The sequence below is a fragment of the Scardinius erythrophthalmus genome, assembly GCF_964197995.2.
Source record: "Scardinius erythrophthalmus genome assembly, chromosome: 14".
Taxonomy (NCBI): Eukaryota; Metazoa; Chordata; class Actinopteri; order Cypriniformes; family Leuciscidae; genus Scardinius; species Scardinius erythrophthalmus.
In genome coordinates, this window is record NC_138234.1 from 14,244,156 (window position 1) to 14,269,822 (window position 25,667).

General features: G+C 37.0%; 2 protein-coding genes across 6 annotated transcripts; one reads left to right on the top strand and one right to left on the bottom strand.

Annotated features, from left to right (window-relative positions):
* Positions 1-5,265: 5,265 nt before the first annotated feature.
* On the bottom strand, positions 5,266-22,696 carry LOC308701793 (uncharacterized protein). 4 transcript variants are annotated; one of them, XR_014031512.1, is made up of 9 exons: positions 22,364-22,645; positions 21,158-21,261; positions 20,926-21,057; positions 16,565-16,891; positions 16,301-16,441; positions 11,821-12,129; positions 10,911-11,198; positions 8,658-9,263; positions 6,415-7,108 (listed from the first exon to the last, which is right to left on the bottom strand). XR_014031512.1 is itself a non-coding variant. In XM_081384229.1 (8 exons), exons 4-8 carry the CDS (start codon positions 16,857-16,859, stop codon positions 9,193-9,195), a joined length of 1,104 nt encoding a protein of 367 aa, XP_081240355.1. In that variant the 5' UTR covers positions 16,860-16,891; positions 20,926-21,057; positions 21,158-21,261; positions 22,364-22,669; the 3' UTR covers positions 8,578-9,192. The 4 variants fall into 4 exon arrangements, 2 of the variants coding, with proteins under 2 accessions (XP_081240355.1, XP_081240354.1); XR_014031511.1 differs by having other exon boundaries at positions 5,266-7,108; positions 20,926-21,261; positions 22,364-22,669; XM_081384229.1 differs by lacking the exon at positions 6,415-7,108 and having other exon boundaries at positions 8,578-9,263; positions 22,364-22,669.
* LOC308701794 (uncharacterized protein) lies at positions 22,565-25,435 on the top strand. 2 transcript variants are annotated; one of them, XM_081384230.1, is made up of 4 exons: positions 22,565-23,111; positions 23,620-23,934; positions 24,114-24,248; positions 24,916-25,435. In XM_081384230.1, exons 1-4 carry the CDS (start codon positions 23,051-23,053, stop codon positions 25,134-25,136), a joined length of 732 nt encoding a protein of 243 aa, XP_081240356.1. In that variant the 5' UTR covers positions 22,565-23,050; the 3' UTR covers positions 25,137-25,435. The 2 variants fall into 2 exon arrangements, with proteins under 2 accessions (XP_081240356.1, XP_081240357.1); XM_081384231.1 differs by lacking the exon at positions 22,565-23,111 and adding an exon at positions 23,208-23,319.
* Positions 25,436-25,667: the final 232 nt, after the last annotated feature.

Sequence of the window (25,667 nt, forward strand, 5' to 3'; positions counted from 1 at the left end):
TGTGTGGTGTTCTGAGAATATCAGATCTGATGGATAGTTCATCCGAATCAGATGTTGAACACACAGAGGAACTTGACAATCGATTACTATGGCCTTCCACCGAAAACAGGATGTAAACAAAGGTCCTTGAACAACAGTAAACTCAGCTAAGATGGCTGAGTTCATTTAAAGTTCTAGGAGTCTTCTAGCGCACACACATAATCACACTTTTCTGCTCCTCTTAACATGGGTTGGCACAGTCAGATATACATACAAAACAAATTACTGCACATCTATGCCATAACAATCTTTGCCATCTAAGCCATCTTTTACAAACAGAATAAATAACAACAATGAATGCAATGCATTATATCCAATACATTGGCTAAATATGTGTAACAATAAAGGCATCTATAATAAACAGGGAGGCAGGTAATTGCATTTTCTTGATATTATACAACACAGCATAACAGTCTATTGCATTGCAAATTGCATTGTGCTAATCCCATCAGTCTGAGTGATACTGGGACTCAAAGAGCCATTAAAGACAATAAGGAGAAAGTCAATCAACCTAACTATTCAACGTCTGGGCTCAGAAAGGTGAGAATCTCAGTGATCTGATTCATTTAAAACACAATAGAGAAAACAGGTCTGGCAGGAAAGGAGACTCTTGATACCATTATCCTAACCTAACCTTAAAATGCTAACTTCAATATACTCAACTTTTACTGTTGCAAACTAAATTAAACATTTAATAAAATATGTAATCCAACAGTACAAAACGTGTACATATTAGTACCTAAATGGTATTAGAACCCTTTTGAGGGGTACTGTCCCAGTGACAGCTTTTGTACCTTTTTTCCTGAGAGTGTATGTACACTTCAGGCACCTATATGTCCCACAATGCAGTACGATTGTCACCACCACAACAAACAACTCTATGATATATTAATTATATATATGTTTTAATTTAAAACAACCCACACACACCTATATACATTTGGATGCAGCGTTAAACAAATAAAAAAAAATAATAATAAAATAAACTCTTAAGCTGATTCCAAGTGATCAAGTACTGGGCACTCGTGCATCATGACGTAGGCCTACATCCGAGTGAACGAGACGGAGGGAGTAGCGAGTGAAGGCAATAGGTGTGTTCGAAACTGCATAGCCTACTTCCCTAGCAGAGCTGCCAACTTTCAAGCATCCACCGAGACTCACACAATTGACACTTTTCACACGCTCTCACGGCACACATATTTCGTAATAAAAATAAATAATATCGTTAAGGATAAAACGGTGGGTCATATTAGTAGGGTTAAATAAATATAAGAACTTAAATCAACCCTAAATGTATTCACAAAATAAATGGGCAGCAGTTTCTTCAAAAAGACCACAAAATGAGCAAGTTAATCAATATCAATATATTTACAGATAGATGAATTAAACGTGTCGTTCAAATCTTTTAAGTTGTTGCGCTTGTGATAACGTGTCGTAGGTCACATGATAACGTCAACATGGCAGATGTCCGGTTCGCATTCATACTTAACAAGATCGGGCTATAAAGTACCTACTCTTTTAGCGCTCGTTAAGTAGCCTACTTAGGTTATTGAAATTAAGTACCTATGCGGTTTCGAACGCAGCCCATGACAATTTTAGACTGGAACGCAGCCAGAGTGTTAAATGGGACGTCTAGCTTATGGAGGACTTCTTGTCACCTAGCAACTGTGACACTGACAGCTACCGTTGATGAATGACAGTAACATTTGTACTAGACTTTTTAAAAAGTTATATGTCTGAAAACAAAACAAGGATTCACGAACTGTCTAATTATGTTCACCATGGTGCATTTAAGAGTATAATTATGTATAATCACATCTTTGTAACTCAACATTTGAACCGCTTTAAAGGTTTTGTTTTATTTTTACATTTCATTAGATATTTGAGTAAGATTTAAAAGTGTAATTCAGCAATTTCTCTCAGAAAAAATCCTGTCTTCACTGGCACTCATTGAACCCTGGGACAGGTAAGCCGCCAAGGATCCGTCTGATGTATCCTTCAGCTGTGTCCCATGTAAAGGCTGCATCCTCCAAAGGCCATATTTGAAGGTCGATTGCGTCACTGCGGCACGATGAAGGCTGTCCCAATTAAATTCTGCATCCTTCGAAGGCATAGACAGTAAAAGAACTGGACACAGCGACCCCATTGGATTCAAAGGAGAGAAGTGAAGTCAATTAGAAGCACTCACTTCCCGATGGTCGAGCGTACTGCGCAGACTCAAACTGAGCTTGACGACGTAGATGTGACGTGAGCAACCCGTCTGTCTTCTAGTAGCTGTGCCAAGAGAAATCTGAATCATTCCCTTCCGAAACTTGCAGAGACGAAGAGTGTGAGTAGGAGGTGTCCATGAGCTAGAAGCAGGATAAACTTTTGCTAAGTATTCCGATAAATTATTTTAAGTCATTTTGCCTCCACGTTCCCCGATTTCCCGTGAGCTTTTCCTCCTGTCTATACGGTAATTTCTCTACTGTGCGACAGAGATTCGTGTGGTTATGATGCAATCGTTAGCCTATTTTTACAAAAACTGCTTCTACGGGGCCGTAACGTAAGATACAAGGTAATGGAACCTTTTATACATTTTCGTGTTTCTTTAGAAATAAATAATGGACAAATGGAGTCTTTAAACGCCTCAGATGTAAAGTTATTCGCTGTCAAAGTGACACCAAAATGAACGGGAGTCAATGGAATGCTAACAGCAGGTGATGGTCTGCTAATCAATGGCGGCGCCCAGGGAAGCTTCCGTTTTTTCTGAAACACTGCCCCCTTGTTCGAAGGCCGCATTCGAAGGCCGGTTGCGTCATCGCAACGCGATGAAGGCTACCCTGATTCAAAAGCGATGCCAAATGCAACCTTCGTTTCCCCGTCAAATGAAGGATACATGAAAGGATCCTAAGCAGCGTATCCGCGCGCCGGTGCTGACAGCATTTTTTATTTAATTTTAAAGGCGACCAAGACTAGAGTTCGGTGGTGGACATCAAATTCACATGTAAGTATTATCTTTTCATTTACTCAAATAGCTAGCGAAACCAGAGTTAAAGTTTCTTATAAACTTCATCTTAACTCCTTCGCCATCATTGCGTGGCTTCATTTGTCAGGTAGTTTGAGGCAAAAATTGTGCTATAGTTTAACGACCTATTTGCAATATTTGCACTAGTCTATCTCACTTGTGTATTATAAGAAATATCACTCACCCTAAAGCCCACAAAAATAAGAAAAGCTGTAGATAAGGCAATGGGGTTTCACTTTTATATGTTTTAAGTGCTGTCATGAAAGCAAAGGTTTTAACCAAATTTGAGTTTACAGAAATATGATTTCTGAAGTATTTTGTATGCATGTCTTGATGTGTCATATTTTGCAGTGTTAACAATGCACTTAATATTGCACCCCTGTGTAAAACATTTTCTGCTTTTTTAGAGCAATTCAGGAGAAAAAAAAGAAAATTAATACACACATCTTTGCTGAAATATATTGTGCTGTTGTTGTTAACAAGCCATGGTTAATTTGCTCTGCCTTAGGATTGCAAGTGTCCTGGGACAGGTGAGGGTGTGAGTGGGAAACCCACTGATGAAACTTGGCCCTGGTTTGTCCTCATGGATAAGATGTTGGGACAGAGGCATTGCACCAACCCCCCTGTCGTCATCGCCAATATCCCTGAGGACACACCAGGGCCGAGTTCAGCAGTGGGTGCCCACAGTGAGGAGGAGCCAGGGGCAGCTTCAGCAGGAGCACGAAGGCGGCGAGACAAAGGGCAACTAGAGAGGGAGGCAGAGGGAAGGAGAGTAGGGAGAGGATGGACAGGCTGTTTTCTCTTCTTGAGAGAATAATTGAAATATACTGTATATTTTTTAAAAGAAAAATTATGTAAATTTATTTTTATGCAACTTTAATTGTGTAAATAAAAGAGAATGAATTGTTCTGGACATTGTTTATTTTTGTAATGACAGTAATACTTTCTGCATGAAACAAATTCTATACCTTTTTATTTTTTCAAATAAAATTGGTAAATGAAAATCATTTGTTCTTTAGGCTATATTAAAGTACTTTTTCCAACTATTTACAAAATACGTTAAACATATCAAAATCAACATAAACATTTAATTTTACAATACATAAAATAAGAAAAAAATTATGTAGACTATTGAGCTGAGCTGCTGGACCGGGATAGAGATGCTGGTGGGACATCATCTGGGATGGTCTCCAGAGTGTTTAAGTGCATATTTCCACTAAATATGCAGTTCCGAAAATTAAAGTAACTAAATGTAGGCTTATATTGTCACAATATTAACAAATTGTTGCCAACTACAGCAGTGTCCCATATCAAAGGGCGCATCTGAAGCGCTCGGACCGGTCTAGCCTACGAAGGATTGTTCTTGTCGCCTGGCAACCGTGACAGCTGCAGATGACGAGCGCGAGAAATACTGGACTTTTTATATTAAATTGGGTTTTGTATTCAAACAGGGCTAAACCGAAAATACATGATCCGGCAGCGCCGGGGCACACCATGACCTCCAGTAAAATATAAAACATAAAAATGACAATAGCCAATTCTGGCTCCATAGCTGTTTACTCAGTTATCAAAATGAATGATCAGGATAGCAGCTGTCCTCTCGCACCGTTGCTTGGCGCCAGGAGCGGTGATCGGGAACACCTGGTTGCACAATTAGGAAATCCTAGGAAGGCTACATGGTGCGTCCTTCAGAGGACGCATAGGCTGCATCCTTGAAGTCTGCGTCCTTCGAAGGATGCAGCCTTCAACATTGGGACACAGCTGAAGGGTGCATTTGGCGTCACTTTTGAATCAGGGAAGCCTTCGTCGCGGCGCGATGACGCAACCGGCCTTCGAATACGGCCTTCGAAGGATGGAGAATTGAATTGGGACAGCCTTCATCGAGCCGCGGTGACGCATCCGGCCTTCAAATGCGACCTTCGAAGGACGCAGCCTTCACTTTGGGACACAGCTTACGACCTCAGAGGGTACCAGCTAACCACGCCCTTGCCTGCAGAGAGATACGTCTCAGATGCACGCCCCCTCTCCACTGGGCTCTGCCTACTTTTCCAGCATTTTTTCAAATATTGCCAGTGGGTGGAGTCAGGCTCTGACCAGGGGTTTAGTTACCCTTTAATTCCCTTAACAAGACACAGAAACAAGAATTGAGGAACGACGACAAAGAGATGGAAAGAGATTAACTAGACATACAAACAAAATGAAAAAAATAAGACAAGACTGAGATATTGGGACTTTAAAAAGACAAGCAAGAAAATGATAGACAGATAAAATACAGACAATGGGCCTCATTCACCAATATCTTCCTAAGAATTGTATTAACTTTGTACTTAATAAACTTCCTACATGTTGTTAACTCATGTAGCAATGTAAAAAAAGTTTAAAGCCTCATTTATTTCATCATGTTTTGATTTCTTTTGATGTTTGCCAATTGTGTCCCACCATTAGAGCATTTCCTTATCTGGACATTTAATTCCAATGTACTCTTTCTTGAGTGTACACAAGGTAGGCTCAACTTTTTTGCTCCATAAAGCAAACAATACGTCACTGTTATCAGAATTTTTCCCTTCCATCCCTGAGGAGATCTGAATATTCACGATATTTACAAATTATACAGTAATGGGACTATTAAAGCTATTCAAAACCTTCTCAATTCAGTTTCATTCAATACATGCAATGGAGACTTTTCCTATCATTCCATTAAACAATGAAAACAGACTTACCCGTTGGTCAGAAGGTCAGCTTTAATCCATTCACAAAATCAACTATGAAAAAATGTCCTCATTCTGATGACCGATCAAAGTAAATTTCAGAAAACTCACTGCAAGGGATCACGGGTTTCGGCTCCATCTGTAAGGGTGGAATTCCTGCAGTGGTTCAAGCTGCAAGAACTGCCAAATGACTAAAGAACGTTATTAGCAAGATGGTATAAAAACTGCACATTTCTCGTCTATACCACCCACTGCCACTTATACCAACAATGGAAATGAATGCAGCTACAATAGCTTAATATTTGTGGGAGAGCGTTGCTATAGAGAGTGACGATATTGTATTGCAATATGTAGCACTTCAAAGTCAATACGAAATCAAAACTAGTTAGCACATTAGTTGTAATTGAAAAGGTATGGTTATGGTTATGGTTACACTTAAAATAGTTACAAAATAGATGTATGAGATGATAACTTAAACCGTTAATCTTACCCAGCATGTAAAAGAGAGAGAGAGAGAGAGAGAGAGAGAGAGAGAGAGAGAGAGAGAGAGAGAGAGAGAGAAAGAAAAGAGGCAAAAGGAGAGAGCCCCAAGAATAAGAAGAGAGCCCCCAAGAAAGGGACCCAGAGAAGAAGAGAGCCAGAGCATCAAATAGACAGAGCAACAGTTACAATCTTCTTTTATCCTTTCCTTGACCATGTAAAACCCAACTGTGAGACATTCAAACTGACCAATCAGGTAATTACACTTCCGCCACTGTACTAAAGATGTGACAATTCATCAACCCCCAAAGTACAAACATTTGGCCTGCAGGCCTAGATCACTATCGGCTCCTCTGTGCCTTAGGAACTCCAAATGGTCATTGTGGTAGGAAGAGGGAGTAGAAAAACAGTCAAGCAAATATCTTTGTTCATTTAAAATATGAACGATGACCTAATGAATGGAGTTAATTTAAAATATCTTAGATTATTTTCAATTCTACACCTTTCATAACACCCAAGGTCACCTCACAAGTAATATACAGGTCACTGCATAAGACAATACACACAACAAACAAGCCATATATACAGATAAAGTGCATTAAAGACTCAATACAACATGTTATAAAAAAGCTTGTATAAAAAAGATATGTCTTAAGACACCTTTTAAAAGTCAACAAGCAATTGCTATTGCGAATATCAAGGGAGTTCCATAGGTGGGCGGCAACATAACTAAAAGATCTGGCACCCATGGTAGTTAGTCGAATCCGAGGTAGCCTACCACAAGAGAAATTGAAGATGAAGATCTGAGAGCATGTGAAGGAGTGTAAACATGGAGAAGTTGTGAAAGGTATTGGGGTGCAAGATTATGAAGTGACTTATAAGCAGAGCCGGATTAACGCAAAGGCAAACTAGGCACGTGCCTAGGGCCCGATTGGCGGGATGGGGCCCAGACAGAGGGACAAAAAAAAAAAAAAGTCCTATCTACAATTTATTTCAATATTTATTAGTTAACTAAAAATAGTGACGATGTTTATCTTAACCATAGACTGTTACATTACTGCAGTTAAACCAATGAATGTGTCCGTTACAAAGCGGGTGCCGGCTTCTGAAAGTACAGGTATGTGTAACGAACGCATCCATCAGGTGCTGCGAGGCAAAAGCCTAATAAGCACACAAAGAAGCACTGCTCAAAATGCAGGTGTGTGAGTTGTCGTCATCTATTTTGGAGTGATTGCAATGTATTCTAAATATAAACTTGTACTGTAGATCAGCGTCATTTCTGGAAAAATCATTCACCGCTTTATTACGAGTTTAAAAGAGCGCGAGCGTCATTAACGTGCCCAGACGCGACGCTTTGAATTTGCGCGTACAATGAATGACATAGCTGACTAGTAAAAAAGCTACAAAATTAAAAGACAAGACGTCTGTATTCTAAGTTAAAAAGCCAACACACTACAATATTTTTAAATGTTTCAAATAAAGGATCTCATATCTATGGGTCTATCTTCTAAATTCTGCTGCTGATTAGATTCCTGACATTACGCCAATAATATCAGTTTATATATTTTTTTTCTGCTCAGTAGCGATCGTGTTTTTCTCTTCCACTTGATTTGTGTATAACATATTTAAGGTAGCAATGCAATATAAAGCACATATGCTCATCTACTGAAGTGTGATTCTGGAACTGTGAATAAATTGAATAAAACAGCAAAATAACAACAACAACAACAACAATAACATCTTCATTAAACAAAAAAGAGATTACCTTAGATAAAGTTTGATTAATATGTACATACAGTACCGGTAAAAGTCTGGACCCATTACTATTTTTAATGTTTTTGATTATTATGCTCTACAAGCCTGGATTTATTTGATCAAAAATACAGAAAAAAAAGAAACAGGAATATTCAGCAAGGATGTGTTAAATATATAAAAAGTGATAGTGAAGACTTTTTTAAAACAACTTTTTAATAATCAAAAATCCTGAAAAAAAGTATCACAGGTTATAAAATAAATATTAAGCACCATTTCTAACATTTGATAATAAATCAGAATATTATAAAGTTTTCTGAAGGATCACGTGACACTAAATTCAGCTTTGCATCACAGAAATATAACGTATAGTAAAATAGAAAACCATTATTTTAAATTTTAATAATATTTCACTATATTATTTTTTCTGTATTTTTGATCAAATAAATCCAGGCGTGATGAGCATAAGAGACTTCTTTCAAAAACATTAAAAATAGTAATGTGTCCAAACTTATGTAGTACTGTGTAAGTAAAAATATACTGCTTTTAAAATTAAATGTTGTATAAAAAGGTTAGGAATCATATTTGTTTCAAGTGTTTTTTTATTGGGGGTGGGGGGCCTCCAACATGAATTTTGCCTAGGGCCTCCTAATGTCTAGAACCGGCCCTGCTTATAAGTAAGTAGCAAGATCTTGAATTCAACTCTATACTTTACTGAAAGCCAGTGTAATTGCTGAAGAAATGGAATGTGCTCAGTAAAAGGTGTTCTAGATAGAACACGAGCTGCAGGATTCTGAACCAACTGAAGCTTATAAGACAAGTTGAAGATTTAGATTTACCTATCAGGCCCACTATCTCTGAAGTAGTTGGAAGTGTAAAGTTAGAGAAAACAGAGTGGGGATGTGTGTGAGTGATAGACTGACAGGAGTCATTGTGAAGAGTAGCAGTAACTAATTGCTGATGTACAATTTCAACCTTAGATGCAAAAAAAAGTCAAAAAGCGATCTAAGACAGTACGAGTTTTCACCGGTGCGAATAGTAGATTTTAGTATCTACTGTTAGTCATGTGCTCATCACAAAAGAATAATTCCGTCTTCTTCCAGCACACAGGTTCATGTCTCACTGTCATAAAAGCAGAAATCTGTTGTTGAGCTCAACTGTTGATGATGTCAGAGTGATTGACACTGGTGAGCGTGTCTTTTCTCATCAAACTGAACTCGTGTCCTCCTGCACGCCCTCTACCAGGGAATGAGTCTCTGATTCATTCAACTGGTTTCCTATGGAAGAAAATACACAGACAATCACAGATATTAAAAAAAAGTGAAGGCATCCATTTTGTTGCATATAGCCTACATTCACATATGGATGAAGATGCAGCTTAGAGAGAGTTCCCCTAAACATGCTGAAAAGTAAAAATAAAACAAAATAAAGAGAACAAATCTAATATTTTGACAAAATGAATCACTATCTTTTTCCTTGAAAAATAATATAGTATAGGATACTGAGACTTCATTCATCTTCCTTTTGCTTCAGAATATACAAAAAGATTATCAATGAATAAAGACTTACATTTTTGCTCTGTCCCTCACTAGCAGAATCTAGGACTTTTTTTTGGTGTTTTGACAGTTTTAGCTATTGACAAACACGCTCACTGAGCTGCTCCTTTTGGGGTTTATTTTGTTATGACCAGCTGACTACATTTTTTCTTACTTAATGTGTACAGAGCAAACACTGAAGAAATAATTGCACTTTTTTCACTAAATGTACACTATGACTGTAAACTTACAGTGTAAACAACGAGTTTTATCTGACCGATCAAACAGAGAAACTAGTGGAAAAACTCCACTGACATTACCATATGAAGGTAAAAGAGTAGCAAAACTCAAGAGCACATAGATGTGAAATTGAGAACTTGTACAATAAATATTCGTACTTGATCAGATTTCTGAAGTAAAATTTGCACTCGCAGACAGCATAGCTGCCAACTTTAGAGTTTAGCTTGGAGTGAGAATTATGGGGGGGGGGGTGGTAATCTGCTTTTCTGTATAATGCATTATTAGTATGGTGTTTACTGAGTTTGATAATCTCCTTTATTTCTTTTAATATCAGTCTAATGCATTAAGCCATGTTAGCGTTTCAGAGCGTCCCGAGGACACCGGTTTCGAGACATCATCGCGTACAATAGAAGTCCCATTTCATTGGCTAATCGCCAACCAATAAAACATCTCCTTTGAACCCCCCGCCACCCTTTCTCTCGTGCCGCCACTGAGTTTCAAGTGCACAAGTTAGTTTTGCACCTAATATATCGCGAAAAGAATAGGAAAAGTCAAGGTGCGAAATTTGAAATTGCAGTGACAGATTTGAAAAGTTCCTGATTGAGGTTGTACTGCGAATGTCAATGTAAGATTAAATGCAAATATATATTACAAGTTTGTGTCTGTCATTGTATTTCTTTGAATGGAATTTTACACATTTGTGACTACTTGTCTGCAGCTTCAAATTCAGAATACAGGTTTGTGACTATTGTATGCGAGTGCAAATTTCAACATTTAACTTCAGATTTTTATTTTACAAGTTTTCACATTGGAGCTGTGAGTGTAAATGTTCACATACAAATATTTATTGTACAAGTTCTCAAATTCACATCTATGTGCTCTCGAGTTTTGCAACTCTTTTACCTTCATATTATCACTGGATATACAGTGGGCCAGGAGTTAAATTGTTTCTATGCAAAAATGTTTTTGAATTCTTAAAAAAAAAAAAAAGATAATCTGGAACATGCAAACAGACAAGCAGAATGCATTAATGGAACACAGACAAATCAGATTCAAGGACCAGAACTTTACTGTATTGTACTGTATACTGTAACTATACTGTAGTATATATCAATATCTAGTTGTTATAATAAATGTTGTTCTACTCACCAGTGACCGTCACATTGAATCTCCTGAATGTGGTCTGTTCTGTGTTGATGATCTGTAGTTTAAAATGTCCAGAGTCTGTAGTTCTGATGTCTGTGATTTTCAGAGATCCAGTTGTCTCGTTCAGCTCCAGTCTGTCTCTGAAACTCTCACTAATATTAATTTCTAATTCCTTTTTAACAACGAGACGGTTTTCAGGTCCAAACGTCCACAGAATCAGATCCCCTGTCTGTATTTCAACACCAGTCTCGAGAGGGACAGATTCTCCCTCCGTCACTGGTACTGTCCTCACTTCATGTCACAGCAGCACACAGAAACAGAGAAATACAGAAAAACAAGTGACTGAATGAATTTCGTTTGCTGTTTCAACATCACATACATTTAAAGTTAGTTCAGTAAAAGTATACAGAATATTTATTATATTGCAAAATGTCACCCTCTACATTTTTTTTTTATAGCAAGTTAATGACAACGGGCACTGAACGGCTTTCATGAGGTAAATGTATGTGCATGTTCCCTGTTTTATAATGTTTTCCACTGTTGAAACACTGATTCGACAATTACATGAGACCGGATTCATTTTGAACCGTTTGTATTCAACAGAACTTTTGATGTCCATTTATTTTTATTTTGTGCTCTTTAACTAGTAGTAAAGAGGACGAGATGATCGGTCCATTCTCGCTACACTGCAGCTTGAACTACAAGGATCTGTCACACAACATTAAAGAGCACCAAAATCACATTTCCACATTTGAAAGGTGACAAAGCATTTCTTGCAATTATTGGATGAGAGGCATGATTCAAATATTGTTTATTAAAGTCTTGCTCACTAATCAACTGAAAAAAAACAGTCTAAATAACTGTCTAAACTCTTGCACAATCATTATCACAATGGAAGAGTTGATATACTTACCACTGACAGTAACAATGAATCTCTTGTATTTGGTTTTTCTGCCGCTGCTGATCTTTAGTTTATAGAGTCCAGTGTGAATGGTTCTGATGTTATTGACAGTGAGATCCCCAGTTCTCAAATCCAGACTCAGTTTGCTTCTGAATCTCCCATCAGCACCTGCCAATCTCCTTGTGTTCCCTCCATTGATTTCAGCAATGAGATTGTTTTCAGCTTCATAGCACCACTGTATCGTATCAGTACCCTGTATTTGATTAAGACCGGTGTGTAGAGTGACAGAATCTCCCTCCATCACTGTCGTCTTCTCTTCGCCTGTCACAGCAACACACAGAAACAGAACAGAAATGTGTTCACAAGTGTGCAGGTGGACATCTCAATTACTGTGCATACATTCATACCAACCATACCATAAATGGCTCTTGCTGAATTTCAAGTCTTCTATGTGAGGTACACACTGAAAATTTGCTGATAATGCAACAAATATCATTATATCATTATATCTATGACATATTCATCAACAAATGCCATTTAATGTCAATGATGTTAAATCTGCCACAGCACATCAGAAGGGGAAAAGGTTACTATTTATTTTAAAATGTCTTTGTAAAGTGTCTAATATTTATTAACTACATGAACTTATAGGGTTAGGTTTAGGTTTGGGGTTAGTTGCATAGAATTATGCAGAATTTAAAGTTATTACCATAGTAATAGTAATAATACCATAGTACTGTAAAATAAAAGTGTTACCAGGGAACATTATCAGTGACCAATGTTACTATGTTCGTCAAGGTTATCATTTGGCTTTAGAAGACTTGGAATTAGGCATGCATTGTTTGGACAACAGTGCATTTATGGTCCAGAGCTTGAATGTTGAGGTCAACAATGCATGTAAAAGAGCAACGTAAACAACAGCATGTTTGAAACAACGTTACTCGACTAAATGATGGCAAAATGTTATTTTTTTAGTTAAATAGTATTTGAAATGGGTTGTAACACTACCGAAAAGTTTTAATTAGGTACATGCATGTATTTTGGTAAACAAATCATGAAGGTCAAATTCATTTTCAATTCAATCCCTTCCTCCAGCTCCACCTCATTTCACTTTAAGCATCTGAGGCTCTGTTTACACATGGAGGGCTATATTCATAAATGGACATTTCCTTTTTTTAAAATAACATTGTGTACACGAACCCGTGTATATGCTGTCAAGAGCATGCCAAACTTGTAGGTGGCAGTGTAACGAGAAGCTCAAGCCCACGTTAGCCAATCAGAATCCCGAAAATAGTCACATTTGACGTCGCTGCCTAAAACTCAGTTTTTCTCAGTTTACATGCAAATGTGCAAACAAAGTTTTCCAAAATCTCCACTCTGGCCGGAGTTTTTATAAAGAATCGCTTTCAGAGGCGAATTCTCCGTTTGCGTGTGAACGAATGGCACAACCGAAAAGAAATGTCTCCGTTTTTCAAAATAGCCATGTATGTGTAAACGGGGCCTGAATTAAAAAAAAAAAGTTCAGCTCCAACCCTAACAAACCACACCTGAACCAGCTAATCAATGTGGTCAGGATCACTTAAAAATAAGATTCAATTCAATTCAATAAATTTATTGCCATGTCAACAATTTGATAGGAATTTGTCTTGGTACAACTCTCAGACATGAATAACCTAAAAAGACAAACATCATAAATACAAAAAAACAGACAATGTTCACCAACAATACCCAGCAAACACTAGGACATTAGACCAAAACCCTGCAGAAAAAAAGACAATACCCCTCGGCAGAAAGAGTGCACAGTGCATACAGTTAATAGAGTGCTGCTAGCAGTCAGTGCAAGTTCAGATGTCTGATAGCCAGAGGGTAAGTGCTGTCTCTGAAACGTGATGTGGACGTCTTAATGCTCCTATATCTTCTTCCTGATGGAAGAAGATTAAAGAGATGGTGAGCAGGGTGAGAGTGGTCCGCTACACTGTAAAAACGACAACTCAAAATTGTTCACCTTACTAAGATTTTTGCATTCACTGACAATAAAATTGCTAGTTGGAACTTGAACTATCTGTTGTAAGCCACTAGAACTCACTTTCAGACGTTTCTGAAGTTCATCTTATTTAATAAATTGAGTTGATTTTATTTTGAAGTTGGAGTTGACACCCAGTAAGAGTGAGGTCAACTTATCTGCGCATGCTCATTTGAAATGTGTCATGGCAACCGGCTGCGATGGGGTTTCCAAGGATTTTCCCAAGAGCTCCCTTCGAAAGTTTCATAGGAAATTTTGAAAGTTTGCGTCCGCCATCTTTGCGTGCACACACACAAACTCACGCACATACCCTCAATGAGACGCGAGAACACAATAATTTCATTTAAATTATTTAAGGGGGTAATTTAAAATCAAAATAGTAAGCTTTTACAGACTTGAAAGTTCCAGTAACTTGAATTTAAAAAAAAAACTTAGTTGTCAGAACTTGAAAAACTTAAATGACGCAACTTAATAATTGTAGTTCTTCGAAACTTAAAAAATTAAGTTGATATCTTCAACTCAAAAATTCTGTGCAGTCGGTTGCCTTGAAAATTTTAGTTGAACTAACTTTTTCTTTTTTGATGTTTTTAGCCTTTCGGATTATTCTGGAAGAGAAAAGTGAAGAAAGTGAGGGGAGAGTCGCTGGTGAGCTTTACTGATCTTAAAATTAGTGTTGAGCTCCCATGATAAGGATTCCTGGATTGTGGACCTTCTAAAATCCACTACCAGTTCCTTGGTTTTTGAGATGTTAAGAATCAGGTTATAGCTTTCGCACCATTTCACCAGCCCCTCCACTTCTCTGCGGTAGTCAGACTCATCTCCCTTAGTAATAAGACCAACTACAGAGGTATCGTCAGCAAACTTAATCAACAAAACTGAACTGGTGTGTGATTGACAGAATTGTGTGTATAAAGAGTAGCAGGGGGGGTGGGGCAGGTGATTTCCACTGTCAAAACGACAATAGAAGTCATTAAGCCTCCCAGGAAGAGAGGGGTCATTAACTGGAGCATGGTGTTTGATCTTATAGTCAGTAATGTCCTGCAGCCCCCGCCAGACACCTTTGATGTAATTTTTTCACTATTTCATTAAAAATCAGATGCTTCTCAAACAGAAGGCTGTATGCTATTAAGGCCGAGTCCTTCCTAGTCTAGTCCTTCAGAGGCTTGTAGGCTAGACTCCTCAGCATTAAACGCTAGAATTAGACGGTCTACTAAGAGACATAATCTCTGCACCAATAAAATGTGCAACACTTTGGGCCCTATCTTGCACCTGGCGCAATTGACTTTGTACACCGACGCATGTATCATTCCTATTTTGCACCCGCGCAAAGCACGCTTTTCCCTCCACAGAAGCACGTAGCTAACTAGGGAATGAACTTGCGCTCCCTGGGCGGTTCAGCGCAAAAAAGGAGGGGTGTCCCGGCGCAAACATTCCTTCATGCTATTTTGCAGGTTTAGAAAACAATTGCACCACTAACCAGGAAAAAATAGTTTAAAGTCATTGGCGCGTTGCGCATGTTATTCATATGCTATTTTAAGGGCGCATGCTTGGCCATAATCAATGTAGCGTGTGCACAACGCGCATAGACTTTGATTCTCTCATCTACACAGAAGCAGCAGTTTTCATTTTTGCAAATCATACATTATTACGATAGATAGATAGATAGATAGACAGACAGACAGACAGACAGACAGACAGACAGACAGACAGACAGACAGACAGACAGACAGACAGACAGACAGACAGACAGACAGATAGATAGATAGATAGATAGATAGATAGATAGATAGATAGATAGATAGATAGATAGATAGATAGATAATTTATTATAAAAGCATACATCTAGCTTACACATTTACCCAAATTATCATACGCCTTTTTAACCGAAGTTAATTTGGGTGGGTTTCTCCATCCCCAACGTCCCTGACGAGAGTGTTGCGCTCCTTGGCTGTGAACCGCTCCTGGCGCGCGCGTCTGGCAAATCCGCCGTTATAATAGGAATCCGCTTTAGAACAAGCGCGCCTGCTCTTAAAGGGAATGTGAGATGACGCTATGATTGGTTTATTTCACATTATGCCCAAACCACACCAATGAATAATGAAGCTACTTCAGACCAACCCATTTTAGATTTGCGCCTGGCGCAAAAGACATTTATCCCCCCGGGAAAATAGCAACAGCGCCAAGACCCGCCCACAAAGTTACTTGCGCTTTGACACTGGCGTTTCAGATCGTTAAAATAGGGCCCTATATGTTTCACAAACTAATTATATGTAACACCTAATTAAATGTTCCTGAATGTGATGAATGACAGGTTACTCTTAGCCTCAAAGGCCGCTCCAAAGCAATATTATGGGATAATGAAAATTTTTAAAAAAGCCTGAAGTATGCGTTTAATTAGAGTTGAAGCTAAACTGTGCAGACTGGTGCCCCCAACCAACCTCCACTTTATATGAAGTATGTAATACTGACCCATTTGCTTTTTTAATTTAGAGATCCTCCAGCGGTAGTAAATCAAACCAGCAGCTGCAGCCACGAGCAGAAGAACAGGAACCAAAACACCAACACCTACCCCTGCTTTAGCACTTGAAGAAAGTTGTGGATCTGGGACGGCTAAGAGAGACAGTGAAGGTGTCAGTCAATGTGATGATCTGAAATGACTTCAAATAAATGCTAATAGTACTGTATGCCATTCCATTGAAAGACTAGCTCTTTCAGTTACTCAGAGTGACTCACCAGAGACAGAAAGAAGGAATCGCTGTGAGCTCTCACTGCCTCTGATCTGTAGTTCATAAAGTCCAGTGTCTGTGATTCTGGTGTTTGCGATGGTCAGAGATCCAGTCTGATCCAGTTTCAGTCGGTCTCTGAATCTCTCATCAGCTTCGTTTAACGATGTCTCGTTAGTTTCAACATCAATTTTAGCCAGGAGAATGCCTTCATCTCCAAATCTCCACAGCATCAGAGCATCTTTGTGCATTTCAGCATCAGTGTGTAGAGTGACAGACTCTCCCTCTGTCACTAATACTGACATTAACTTCAGTCCATCTATCTCAACAACCACACCTGCAAATCAAGCAGAAAAGTGTTTCACAACATTTCAAAACTTTCAGTTAGTCGGTTAAGATTATGAAATCCTGCTTGTGTGGTGCAAAATCTAGAAACTCTCACTACTTTTGAAATATTTTGATAAATGAATGGCATGCATCACTTTATTCTCTAAAACCTATTTAGTTTGAATTCAATTTCAGTACATTTAAATAATGAACATTATTTTATGTTTTGGGTTTCTTAAAGGGATAGTTCACCCACAAATGAAAATTCTGTGATCATTTACTCTCCCTCAATTTGTTTCAAACCTGTATGACTTTCTTTCTTCTGCTGAACACAAAAGAAGATATTTTGAAGAAAGTCGGTAAATGAAGTTAATTCGGCCAGCGCTCATACCTGTATTTACATCCTGTTTTCGGTTGAAGTCCATAGTAATCAATTGTCGAGTTCACGCGCATATGTTTAGTTAGTTACCTATGATCACGCGCATGAACTCGACAATCGACTACTTTGGACTTCAACCGAAAACAGGATGTAAATACATGTATGAGCGCTGGCCGAATTAACTTCATTTTTATTCATATTTTTCACATCTACTGCAGTCAGATTCACCCATGTTAACTCTAAAAAGAATCACTCACATTGGCTGTGCACTTCTTGTAATGACACATCAAGGATGTTAAGAGGCTAAAAGCAGGTTTAAAACTTGCCCCATTGAAGTCAACAGGGTGCAAATTTTAAAAAGAGGATAACACGGTGTAGGCAACACCGATTTTTGTCGTTGTTCTCTGTATTGACAGCACTCCAAATTTACAAAAAAATTAGCTCAATGTTAAAATTGACCGGAGTTCTCATTTAATAGACCAAGAAAACTATTTAATATGGTGTTTTAATAAGAAAATAAAATACTATGGCAATTTTATTTATGAAACCTTTCATATAAACAAATTGTATAAATATCAATAGTTTTACAGCTGTTTTCCAGAATTTGTATACTCTCAAATGTCAGGGTAGCGCAACTGCAAACATGGGTCTTTTATTTTGAATTGACAAGATAATGACAATAAGCATGAAAATGCATCAACCAGAGAAGCCCAACTGATCATTGTGGAAAAGTGAAAAGGTTTGTAGATACTTCTCAAATACTGATAGAAACAGCTATTTTCAATTGTGGGTTGGTAGTGGTACACTTTCCGTGTCATGTGGTACAACCAATGTAAAACTAGGAAAATGCAATCATAAACTTCTTTACTGTAATTAAAAATGTAATGTATGAACTTGCTCGCATATGCAAAAGCTAATACAGACATCCAAATAGAAGCCGGTTCTATGTAAGATTAGGTGGTGTTACTTAAATTAATTTCCCTATATGATTATTTAAGATAAATAAATATTACATTTAAGCTAAGATCGCCTATTATCATTCTATTTTTTATTATTGTTCTAAGACAAGTTAAGGATGTTTTACACTCAATTATTTTCATTATAGCCACTTTCATACCAAGTAGAGAAAAATTGGTCACACTTTATATTAACTATATACTCTTCAGCAGTGGTTGCATATATATATATATATATATAATAATAATAATAATAATAATTCGTTACATTTATATAGCGCTTTATCTGAGACCTCAAAGCGCTTTACATCGAAGGGGGGAATCTCCTCAACCACCACCGATGTGCAGCATCCACCTGGATGATGCGACGGCAGCCATATTGCGCCAGAACGCCCACCACACACCAGCTTACTGGTGGAGAGGAGACAGTGATGAAGCCAATCAGTATATGGGGATGGTTAGGAGGCCATGATGGATAGAGGCCAAGGGGCAAATTTGGCCAGGATGCCGGGGTTACACCCCTACTCTTTTTCGAAGGGCATCCTGGGATTTTTAATGACCACAGAGAGTCAGGACCTCGGTTTAACGTCTCATCCGAAGGACGGTGCTCTTTTGGCAGTATAGTGTCCCCGTCACTATACTGGGGCATTAGGACCCACACAGACCACAGGGTGAGCACCCCCTGCTGGCCTCACTAACATCTCTTCCAGCAGCAACCTGTTTTTTCCCAGGAGGTCTCCCATCCAGGTACTGACCAGGCTCAGCCCTGCTTAGCTTCAGTGGGCAACCAGTCTTGGGCTACAGGGTGATATGGCTGCTGGCATATATATATATATATATATATATATATATATATATATATATATATATATATATATATATATATATATATATATATATATATATATATATATATATATATATATATATATATATATATATATATATATATATATATATATATATATATATATATATATATATATATATATATATATATATATATATATATATATATATATATATATATATATATATATATATATATATATATATATATATATATATATATATATATATATATATATGCAACCACTGCTGAAGAGTATATAGTTAATATAAAGTGTGACCAATTTCTCTCTCTCTCTCTCTCTCTCTCTCTCTCTCTCTCTCTCTCTCTCTCTCTATATATATATATATATATATATATAAATATATATATGCAACCACTGCTGAAGAGTATATAGTTAATATAAAGTGTGACCAATTTTTCTCTACTTGGTATGAAAGTATACACGTCTGTGTGTTTTATTTTTCCTACAAATATTTGGTTGTACCACCTGACACAAAAACAGTAAACAACAGAGGTGAATTTAAATACTTTGAAATGTTAGATTCAAAGAAAGATTTTTTTTAAATACCTTTTTTAAGCTTTATGTGTTATCGACCCACGTGTTCAAATGTGTGGTTTGTAATTATTAAATCTGAATAATCATAAATACTAACACAGGGTAAATATGAATAGTGTGAAACATAAAAAAATAACCCAGGGTTTAAAATGACCATATTATTAACACTTATACTACAGGGCCGTTGAATGCTTGAATCTGATTGGTTGACGAACGTTCTAAGGTGTGCATTATTTTCAGGGAAACGCACGGCTAAAGTAGTTCCAGGCAGGTCTTGACCGCATTACAGTTCCATATCACTTCGCGTAGTTAACGGTAATAACGGAAAATAGGATACAATTCATAACAAGAAAAAACATTTAGCCGCATGCGCTTGATCTGCAATTTTCAATGTCTAGCTTCACAATCAATGGAAACATGCAGTTTAATGTGAATAAATAAAGTATATAGTCCTATCTATAATCAATAGAAAATTAAACTGAATATAGGCTAAATAAATGGATAATCCTGCAGCACGGATTATTATTGCAGATAATATAACAAATAAATAATTATTGATAGGCCTACTTGTTAAAAGGGGTTTGTGTTTCATTTATTTGGCTAGTCTGTCAATAATAGAAAAAAAAAGAATGAATTCGAATTAATTAAAAGGAATTGAATTAATAAATAAATAATAATATTGACGCACATGCTTTTCTGTCTCATTATTGCAACATCTCTCTCTAATATCTGCATTAATAACTGCATAAAGCCGGGGACACACTTTAAGGCCGGTTATGAATGTAATTTGATACTTATGACTGATCATGTCCAAACGCGTGTTCAGCGCGTTCAGTCTGTGTTCAAAGTCGGTGTTTAAAATCTGCTGCAGTCGATGAAAACAGTCAGAGAATGTGTCAGCTAGTCGTGTGTCCCAGCATTAGTCTGCTATCAGTGGCTCAACCCTCCGTTACTAACTCTAAAATGACGTTTTGGAATTAGCAACGGAGGCAGTGGATTAGATGCGTAAGAAATTAGTCCTACATACAAGAGCGTTTTAATGACAAAAACTTTACAAACGTCTAGAAATATATAATCTGAACAATTTTTCGAGGTGTGGTAACTGTAGTATAAGCGGAATAATTGACGACAGGCCGTTGAATTATTAGAAAAATAATGCACACCCGAGGTGAACGGCCACTCCGCTTCGCGTCGTGACCGCATTACCACCTCGGGTGTGCATTATTTTTCTAATAATTCAACGGCCTGTCGTCAATTATTCCTTACATAATCATTATAATGAAAAACTTGAGATACTCACCACTGACAGTAACATTAAATATCTTTGTTGTAGTCTTTTTTCTAGAGATGGTGAGTTTATATTTTCCTGAATGTTTGATTCTGGTGTTTCTGATGGTGAGAGATCCAGTGTTTTGATCCACTTGTAATCTGCCTATGAATTCCGCATCATCAGTAAAATAAATTGAAGTCAAGTCATCCTTTCTCGTTATTTGAGATATGAGAGAATCTTTTGGTCCAAACAAAAACAGTACCGTATCATCGTTCAGTATTTCAGTCAGATCAGTGTGTAGAGTAACAGGATCTCCCTCCATCACGGACACTGGCTCAGATCCATCTGTATCTGTATCAGACACACCTGGAATACAAACAGAACCAGTTTTATGAAACCACACGAACTTCAGCTAAATTATCATTGTGTTAGCAAGAAAAAAACAAACAGATGGATTACTGTTCAGGGGTGTGTTTCCCAAAAGTACAAACAAAACTACAATAGCAAATTGTTGATAAATCTGTTGATAACTGAACTTGCGACCATAGTCGTTTTTGAAAAAAAGCAAAAAAAATAAATATGAAATGTAAGAGCATAGCATTACAAGATAAATGAACTTGAGAGGCAACACTGCAAGCAATTAACAACGCACATTTTGTCTTACTGCACTAACAGTATTTTTTTTTTGTTGTTGTTTATCTTAGTTTTTAAGTGAAACAATAAACTCAAGATGCATTATCTGAAACAATGAAGTCTTAATCCTTCATGTTGCTTCTTTATGCATCTTGTCTCAGGACAAGAATACTCATCAAGAATAGGATTTTATTCTAATAAAGAAGATCTCTGTTGGATTTATTGCTAGCACTGCACAACTGGGTATGAGTAGCCTATGTAAAGTATATTTTAACAAACCAGATTATATCGGTGAAGATGCACTGTTTGCTATGAAAACAATCAGTATATAGGCTTTTTAACAACCAAAAAATACATCAAATTTGAATGTTCAAGGCCTCATTATATTTGAGGGTGTTTGGAATTGAAAGTATTAAATGAAAAACGACATCATAAAACACAATGGAATAAGAGATTCACTGTGCTATAAAGATAAGTAGGCTAATTCATTACTAACGTTATTTGACTTGTCCAATATTCAGCCATAAATCATCAAGGGATATTGGCCTTTTCTTTTATGGGAACATGTCAAAATGTACAAATATTCATACTCAAGATAGTTTACATGGACCCCTTCAGAATGGCATTACGAACACTGGGACGGCCCATAGAGAGGCAGCTCTTAGTCAATTTCGGCAGCAATGGATTAAAATTTGATGACACGGATCACATATTTGAGACATTATTCGCAAATGTTAGTTTCATTATTAATCTCCATGCATTTGGCGTAGAAATTACCATAAAAGCTTCGTCTAGAAACCGAAAGTAAAAAAAAAAAAGAGATAAAAAAACTTACCGTAGATTAATAACAAGCATAGAAAGAGTAATAGTATATTCCGCATATTTTTGTAGAGCTGTGAAGAATCTGAATTCAATAAAGATGATTAATAAGCATTAATTAGGTTATTTTAGAATCCTCTTGTTCGTCGTCCTTAAACCACGCCCAAACACATACTTGGCTGGGTTCTTTGAAACACCCTACGATGTCATCAAACACAGACACAGACTTAATCGCGAACTTAAGGAGTTTAGGTATGAATGACCCTGATTATACATATTTATTATCATAAGTTGCAACACAATCACGTGACAATTCGTAACTAATGTTACGTTTTGGCGAATGGGTGTCAAATTCTTGTGAAATTCTTACTTTTTGTTCAACCCCCACTGAGGCGATTGGATGTTTTCCTACGACTCGCATATAATTCGAATTCATACGGAATTGCAACTTCATAAAATAGCCTACTAGGACAAAGTGTAAAACATTTTACACATAGGCTACGTAATGTAACATACAGGCCTACTAACCAATAAAATATGTATTCTCAACTTCAGTTCATTCATATCTTCAGATAGGAACAACTTTTTTAAGGTTAGAAATATGGCTGAATGCTATACGTCGCGCTACGCCCGCTGCTCTTTCAACTGGACAGATAATAAAAATGAGCACAAATTTTTCTAGTTCGTTTAACATGTCAATTTTATGGACTTATTCAATTTATATAGGCTGCAATATTCCCCCTCCAAAACGTTTACGTCAAGCGGTAAGAAAACGTATTCAATATCAACCACTTGCCATGACATCCGCTATAGGCAACAGTAGGAACGCCTATTTGGTGATGTGAACTATTTGAAGATGTGATGTGAAATGTAGAGTGGTTTACTGCGTGATTGTTGTTGACAAACGGCCAAGGAATATGGTTAAGGTTAACGCTTTTATTTGGTTCTTTTTGAGCTTTTTGGGTCTGTTTGGTAAGTTATAAACAATTTGCATTACAGTGGTTCTCATAAAAAGTTTTGTAAATATCTTCTCTCTTTAATATCTTTTAATATAAGTTGAGAAATTTAGTGGAAAGGATTCCAAAACAGAATCTGTAACTTTATTTGTCTCTAATAAGATTTCTAATATCAGACATACATTCAGGAAAATGTCTGCATCATACAAATCACTATAACTGATAACTATAACTGATAGTTTGGTCATTAATAACAAACATCATTTTATTTTTATTTTTTAGTCTGTTACAAAATATGTTCCCTTTTTATCTCTAGACACGACAGAATCAGTGAAGTCAGTGTCAGTGATGGAGGGAGATTCTGTCACTCTAAACACTGATGTTACTGAAACACAGAAATATTTCTACATACAGTGGACGTTTGGAAGCACAAGAATCGCTGAAGTTAGCAGACTCACACAAACTACCTTGACGTATGATGGTCCTGATGACAAATTCAGAGACAGACTGAAACTGGATCAAACCGGTTCTCTGACCGTCACAAACACCAGAACCTCAGACTCTGGAGTTTATAAAGTAACAGTTATCAGCAAAGAGACCAGTTACACGAGTTTCAATCTTAAAGTCTATGGTGGGTAGAGAATAACAGTGTTAGCATGACCATTCTTGGTATATCTTTTAATTTTTGATCTTCCTTACATTTTATTTTGTTACTGGCTTTAAGTCCATTTAAAATGTGGATCTACTATGAATAAAGATCACAATTGTGTGTGATGAGACTAATTTCACAGTAACATCTGTCATTATCAGAGTCTGCTCAAAGTACTTTATCACCAGAAAGATCATCAAGCTCCAACTTTTACTCGTCCAGCTGTGCTGTGAACAATTCAACCGTCAATCAAACTGATAATAACAACATTACTGAACTCTATCAGTCAAGTTCAGGTACATCACTCACTCTTACTCTGTTAAATGTTTTCAGTCAGTGCGATATTATTTCCTATAAAGCTTTAACAGATTATGTCAGAATGGAAACACTCGTGCAGTTGTGACCAAACATATTCATATGTTGTTTTGCTCCTGCTGATGGGTGCTGAACCATCAACCACATAAACCAATTAAAATTGCAAACAATTAATTTTTATTAACAATGCATTTATGCATTTTAAGGATGCTTTTATTAGCATTATAAATTATACATTGCATTCAAGGTTTGCATTTGATCGGCTCATGCATTCATAGAGAAAGAATGACTGAGTTATATTTGCACATTTGCAAAATGTGCATTTGCTGTTTTTTCTTGTGTGACCTAACTGGAACAGAACAGACCGCAGATGCGCGACAGAGACGTGAAGCAGGTGTGTGTGTGTGTGTGTGTGTGTGTGTGTGTGTGTGTGTGTGTGTGAGTAGGCTCTTGCATTAGAAAACATTAGTGCAAAAAAAGATAATCACAGGTTTCCAGAAGAGCTGAGGTTAAACAAGGGGCTGAAGCTCTTAGAAGACTCTAGAATTATATTATATTCATTATTTTAAACAATAACTACTAGCAAAAAAGTAGTAAAAAAGGAACTAAATGCACAATTCTGATTCAGTGTTTTTCTTTTTATTTCAGCTCATGTCCACTGTTGTGGTTTCACTGAAGCTGTGATCCGATTGGCTCTCTCTGCTCTGGTGGGCGTGTCTACTGTTGCTGTGCTGGTTTATGACATCAGATCTACAAGAAGTGAGCTGATCAGAGAAGAAGAGACCAGACATCACTGTCAGACCTCTGGAGACAGATCAGACCAACAGTGTGAACTGAGCAGAAGCTTTAGTTCCAGATATGTTTGCTGAAGTTTAATGGTATAATTATGAAAATAAAACATGCATTAATACTCGACAGATTTCCCATACTTACACAGCTGTTTATTAACAGAATGTTTTTCATCCATTGAAAATATATTGATTGTATTTGCACAGAATATATATTTTTATTGATCTATTCGATTAAATTCATAACTGCAAACATAATTACCCAAAACAAAATAATAATTAGAAACACATGATGCATTAGAATAATTATAAGCTTTGTTGAAATTACTCTTGGTGAATGTTTTTGGTGACTATTAATAAAGATTTAGTTTTACAACAACTATTGTCCACTTTTATTACATCCTTAAACAATATACAGTAGTTCAAGACTTACATAATTTACGTCACACACTAGCAGCTCCAGATTGTGAGTCGAACCCTTTTGTGGTCTCAGTTATTCACATCTGTACAGCTGTGGTTTGATCTGATGGCTGGACGAAAGAGTCCAGCTGGTAGAATTAATAATATGAGGAAATAAAAAAAAAACTGTTTAATTTGTTTAAAGGCGACGGA

Excerpts from the sequence above, each read along its gene's own strand:
- LOC308701793 (XM_081384228.1), bottom strand. The coding sequence starts at position 22,409 with ATGCGGAATATACTATTACTCTTTCTATGCTTGTTATTAATCTACG. Across the intron at positions 16,442-16,564 it reads ATTCCTTCTTTCTGTCTCTG|CCGTCCCAGATCCACAACTT; the intron begins GTGAGTCACTCT and ends TGTCTCTCTTAG. Across the intron at positions 11,199-11,820 it reads ATTCATTGTTACTGTCAGTG|TGAGGACAGTACCAGTGACG; the intron begins GTAAGTATATCA and ends TGTGACATGAAG.
- LOC308701794 (XM_081384230.1), top strand. The coding sequence starts at position 23,051 with ATGGACTTATTCAATTTATATAGGCTGCAATATTCCCCCTCCAAAACG. Across the intron at positions 23,935-24,113 it reads TTTCAATCTTAAAGTCTATG|AGTCTGCTCAAAGTACTTTA; the intron begins GTGGGTAGAGAA and ends TGTCATTATCAG. Across the intron at positions 24,249-24,915 it reads ACTCTATCAGTCAAGTTCAG|CTCATGTCCACTGTTGTGGT; the intron begins GTACATCACTCA and ends TTTTTATTTCAG.